Below are 5,999 nucleotides of genomic sequence, written 5' to 3'. Positions count from 1 at the left end.
GGAATACGCGATTATTTAAATCGCATATTAATCGCGATAAGAAGAATAATGACGAATATTCGATTTCGACGAATATAAAACGAATATTCTATCGAATATTCGCGAATTTCGTCGAAATCGAATATGGCACCTGCCGCTCATCACTAATTACAAACACAACTACAAGAGAAATCCCAGTGTACGGTCGAGAGGGGCAGGGAGATTTGCGTGTTAGAGTCTAGACTCTCGGACAAGGACAGTTTCTACTCTGACATGGATAAGGAACTGCTCAGACTGTACACTGAGATAAACCAGTTCAGGAACAATACGGTATCTATGGATAACATGATTGTTCAACTTCGAGAGGACCTGGCTGCAAAAACGCAAACCATTGCGGATTTGCAGCAGGTCATCTCGAATCTGTCACGGCCTGGTGCTAACAGTATGGTGCCCACGAAACAGGTTTGTGTTTCGGAAATGGCACAGGGGGAGATAGCGGCGACAGCGCCAAGATCTTCCACGGATCAAACATCCGATACAGTAGACACTAGGGGACGGGTGGAACGGACGATACATTTCACCCACACACCCAGGGAGAATAGTAGCAACCGATCCCAGGAACAGGGCAACGATTGGAGAGAGGAAAGTGGTTGGCCATTTACCACTTCCAATCCGCCAACGCGTCCGGAAAGACAGGAAGATTTTTATCCTAACCATTCCAGTATGGAAAGGATAAACTTCCTGTTACGGATCTGCAAGGAGATCCCAAAATATGATCCCAGTGTAGATCCGTTTACTTCATGTGATATCTTCGAGGGTCACTGTAACAAGTATTCAGTGGCACACGAATATCGCATGGAGTTATTCAAGTTATGGTTACCTACACACCTAAACCAAAGGTATGAGGTAACGGGGAGGACGCAACCCATGAATGGACAGTTTTATGACAAGGAGGAACGTCTCTCCATACTCATGAGACTGGCAACGGGCCATTGGGACGTCACTCCGGATATCCTGTCCAAGTTCAAACCCACTATACATGACGAACCTCTGTCTATGTGTAGTCGGTTTGAAACAATGTACAGAAGGGTTACAAAAGATCACGGTATCGGAATTCCACAGGGTATGATACGTATGTTTTTGGAAAAATTCCCATACCTTGACACTGCAATCCGGTTGAGTGCAGCTAGGGAGCCATCCCTCACGGATGCTGCTATGATTATTGAGCAGTGCAGACAGGATACACTGCTCAATAAGAAATCCGTCAAAGTGACGGAGCGTGCGCCGGTACACGATTCATCTCAGGATGAACGGGTACAGCACACAAAAGGTAACTCGGCTATTCGCCCCACAGCCCCGCCATTGGAAAGGATGGGAGGCATTCGATGCTTCCTATGTTTGCAATATGGGCACATAAAGAGGAATTGTCCACAATTGTCACGTAATAACCGGACTAATTCTGAGAGAACAGGCAATAATAACGGTTTCAAGATGAAACCTAATTATGCCAAATCAGTGGGGGAATATGTTGAGAGAAATCTGGGACATTCACAGGTCCAGACACCAAAACGTGTGTCTGTGGCGAACGTTCCAGCACGTTCGGTAACGGGTGTGGAATCCCCGGAATCCACACCAAGGTTCCATAGCAAGAACCCACAAGTGGCAGTATGTACCTCACAGGTACCTACGGGGAGTCTGGTGGAAATTGACTGAAGATCAGGGATCCCTAAAGATCTGGCACCAGTATGTCCTATCATACTGGATTCTTCAGGGAGACCCCACATAAAAGCCAAAATAAATAATCAGGACACTGAAATCATGCTTGACACTGGTGCGGAAATCTCCATTACCAATGTCAAACATGATTTACATCCCAACAGCCCTCAGTGTGTGGTGATCGGATTTGATCACCAACAAGGGGGAGTGAAGGCCCACAGAATAGAGGAAGTAATCGTCCAGATCACCAGTTACATGACCCTTAGGATCCTCATGTGGTATTACCCCGGTTCTGACAACATTATCGGAACCGATGTAATGACAAAATGGGTGGATCCTGGATCTGGCAAATTGCATTGTGTGGAAGGGTCCCAGACGAGCTAAGGTGTTTGTTATCCAACGCCATTGTCTGGGACCACCTTTGCAAGCAGTAGAAAATTCTACTGACATGCTCGAACTGTGGGCCCAGAGCAAAAATGACTGTGGCAGACTGATTGGAGTTCAGGTGGACATTCAGGGTCCTGACCCTCCACCTCAACGCCAATACCGATTTCCACCAGAAGCCACCCATTCAATTATGGACACGGTCCAGGAGTTGAAGACTAGGGGTGTGGTTATTGAGGGTAATTCAAAATGCAACAATGCCCTCTGGCCAGTCAAGAAAAAGGACACTAGTGCATGGAGGCTCACCATAGACCTCCGGATCCTCAATAAATACACCCCAATGTCAGCTCCAGTGGTGGCCCAGACTCCCGACATCATGGCCAGAATAAGCGGTATTCTCGACTCTAGATGTTGCTAACGGGTTCTTCTCCATCGAACTCACGGAGTCATGCCGGTACAAATTTGCCTTTACGGTGGGGGACAAACAGTACATGTTTGCTGTACTGCCTCAGGGGTTACACAGCAGCCCCACGTATTTTCATCAGGCATTGGCGGCCGTACTGAGTGTGTTCTCACGACCGGAATGCCTTCTACAATACGTGGATGACCTGCTCTTGCATACAGAAACCATAGAGGAACATTTGGTTCTGTTGAAAGAGCTGCTGGGACTCCTGACAAAGTCAGGACTCAAGCTGAGTCCCCATAAGGCAAATTTGGCCAAAGCGGAGGTAACCTTCCTTGGGGTCCAAATTTCCTTTGGAACCAAAGGAATCATGACTGCCCGTGTGGAAGCCATGGTGAAGTTACCCAGACCCGGCACTCTTCAGGATTTGAGAAAATTCCTGGGGGTGGCCAACTTTATGAGGGAATTCATAGAGGACTTTGCTGCCAAAGCAAAACCTCTCTATGAGCTCCTTAGAGGGGAAGAACCCTCAATCAAAGGCTGGTCCGAGACACAGGAAGAGGCCTTTTCAATTTTGAAAAGGGACCTATCCTCTGCACCTGTGTTGGCTACTCCACATCCAGATGGGGAAATGGCCATACAGGCGCATGCAGGGATGGAGTCTATCGCAGCGGTCCTTCTTCAGAAAGTAGGGTATGAGGCCCGACCGCTGGGATATTTCTCCAGGCTACTTTCACCCGTCGAACGAGGGTTCGATGAATGTGCCAAACAATTGGCAGCCATACACTATGCCGTCAAGACTACCGAGCATATTGTAGGCTTCCGACCCCTCACCTTGCAGACTCCACATTCTCCTTTAGCCCTCTTGCTCCGTGATACTCTCCCTGGAGTCTCCCAACAGAGATTCGGGAGATGGATCATGGATCTCAGTGGCCGGAATCTGCAGGTGGACCATAAGGCCAAGTATGTTCTGTCTCAGTTGCTAAACCTGACTGGAACCGAACATGACTGTGGCCAACCCGAACTGGACGACTCTCCACAGATGTCCAGAACCGACAGATGTCCAGATGACAGAGTCATCTTTGTTGATGGCTCTCGATTCTATTTGGAAGGAGAATATGTCACGGGTTTTGCTGTACTGGATGAGACCACTGGTACCCAGAGTCTTGTCAGGCTACCGGGTCACATGTCAGCACAGCGTGCAGAGCTTGAGGCGGTCAAAGAAGCTCTGCTTCTTCAGCCCCCAGGGAAACGAACTATATACAGCGACAGCTCGTATGTAGTTCGCTCTCTCACCCTGCATCTTGACATATGGAAGAAGAGAGGCTTTGTAGACAGCCAAAACAAACCTCTGGCTCATGTGTCGGTCCTGAAAGAGCTGTGGGAATGGGGCATGGCACATATGACGGAAGCAGCCATTATCAAAATCCCGGCACATCAAAAAGGCGATGAACCTTTGATAATGGGAAACAACAAGGCAGACGAGTTGGCTAAACTAGCGGCAGTGTCTGGTACCCTCCGGGAACCGGGCATGGGGCCGCTACCAACTCACCGGATTGCAGCACGTACCCATCTGAGTGACGGCCCGGTGTCATTTGAAGAGGAACAATCTAAGGATCCTCTTCTAATGACACACATCAAATCACCTCAACACCCCTGGTCTGTACAACAAGGGATCTTGTGTTACGATACCGGTACTCAGCAACTTCCTCTTCCGGTGGTCCCGCAACATCTGCAAGCAGAACTGACGCGATTGAACCACCAACTGTTTGGACACCTTGGCCGGAATAAACTCTTGCCTCTCCTGAGAGACAAATTATACTGGCCAGGGATGTCCCATTCAGTGGAGGAGGTTACCCAACAGTGCCTGGTGTGTGCTCAAGTCAACCCAAGGGCATCCGCCCTGAAACCAGTGTTGCAACGGGTTCCACCTGCGGATGGTCCGTGGTCCGCGATACAAATCGATTTCATTGGACCATTACCAACCGGAAGTCGTAACTGCCGTTACGCATTGGTAATAGTGGATGTCTTCTCGAAATGGGTAGAAGCCATCCCCACGATCAATGAAACGGCTACCACGACTGCCCGTGTTCTCTGGGAACAGGTTCTGTCACGATGGGGTATCCCCAGAGTGATAGAATCAGACAGAGGGACACATTTCACGGGTAAGGTAATGAAAGCGCTTTGTGGTCTCTTAGACATAAAGCAAAGGTTTCATGTGCCTTACCACCCTCAGTCAGCGGGTATCGTGGAACGGATGAACCGGACCATCAAAACCCGGCTTTCCAAGGCGCTGCTGGAGAAGGGTTCCTCTTGGGTAACCTATCTTCCAGCAGTGCTGATGGGTATTCGAGCCACCGAAGCCTCCAGTACAGGTATCTCCCCGTATGAACTGATGACTGGACGTAAGATGCCCCTATGTCTCCCCAACGAACCTCAAGTGTCAGAGCCCACGAAAGACGCCATCGCCAGAGACATGTTTCTCCAACAGGTTCAACAGAACCTGAAAGAGCTACTGCCTCACGCAGCAATACGGCTACACAAACCGTATCTACAGGGGGAAACGCCAATGCCCGCTGTAGGAGAAATGGTGATGGTAAAAGTATTCCGTCGGGCTGGCCCCTGGGACGCAAACTGGGAAGGACCATACAAGGTCCTTGAAGTAATGGGAGACACCATGCTGAAAGTGCAAAGGCCAATCACCAACAAAAAGAAATCCCATAGACAGCAGGAACTCTTGTGGATTCACATCGACCAAGCCAAAGCCACCCGAGCTTCCCCAACTCAATAACATATACCGTTCTGAGTTGGGTGAAGGGGGGAGGGGTAATAGGGCTTGGTGGGTCGATGATAAATCCATTCCACTGATCACACTCCATCTAATTACAGAACACAAGAGGGAGACACGCCATGGGACCACTTGACCAGGGAAGAGCTAGGCATTCTCTGAACGGGATATGTCTCCAGCTTGTGACACTGGCGGTAAGCATGTTGACGGCAGGGTCGGCCTCTTCAGGGGAGGGCCTGGGGACTAACATTGATATGGCAAACATATCACTTAATAGACCCGGCCTTTTAATGGTGGAATGTTTGGGTGGCAAAATCCGGAAACCATACGAGAACTTCGCCTTTACTTCAGGTCAGTGGTATCTGTATGGTTTCCAAAGAGAGGGTTTTGCCAACGGTGTAATTCAGCATTATACCCCAGTGGAGAATGTGTCTGCCATTCAACATGACTTACACGCCCTCTGTCTCAAGGAATTTAGGCATTTTCAGGACTCAGACCCTACACCTATCAAATCCTTAAGATGGGTATCTAAAGACCCACACTTGCACCCATACCAGCAAGTGAGAGCTAACACTACCACGGTGTTATGCACTAAGAAGGGAATACTGAGTCCTGAAGATGTCACTGGGGCAGAGTACAGCGGTTGGCACATCCTGAAGGCTACCTTCCTGGAGAAGGATAGCCTAGACAGGTTAAGGGTTAGGACATATTTTGATAGGCCCATTCCAG

At 49.1% G+C, this 5,999-nt stretch overlaps 1 protein-coding gene across 1 annotated transcript in view; it reads right to left on the bottom strand.

The window, feature by feature from the left end:
• The window catches only part of LOC120998913 (vomeronasal type-2 receptor 26-like), a 90,705-nt gene extending 86,211 nt beyond the window's left edge, over positions 1-4,494 (bottom strand). Inside the window, exon 1 of the mRNA XM_040429792.1 lies at positions 4,465-4,494. Coding sequence (XP_040285726.1) covers positions 4,465-4,494 — 30 coding nt within the window. The remainder of the gene's footprint in view (positions 1-4,464) is intronic.
• Positions 4,495-5,999: the final 1,505 nt, after the last annotated feature.

This window comes from Bufo bufo, chromosome 4, assembly GCF_905171765.1.
Source record: "Bufo bufo chromosome 4, aBufBuf1.1, whole genome shotgun sequence".
In the NCBI taxonomy this organism is placed as follows: Eukaryota; Metazoa; Chordata; class Amphibia; order Anura; family Bufonidae; genus Bufo; species Bufo bufo.
Note: the sequence above shows the minus strand (reverse complement) of the source record. Positions and strands in the feature narration are given on the sequence as shown.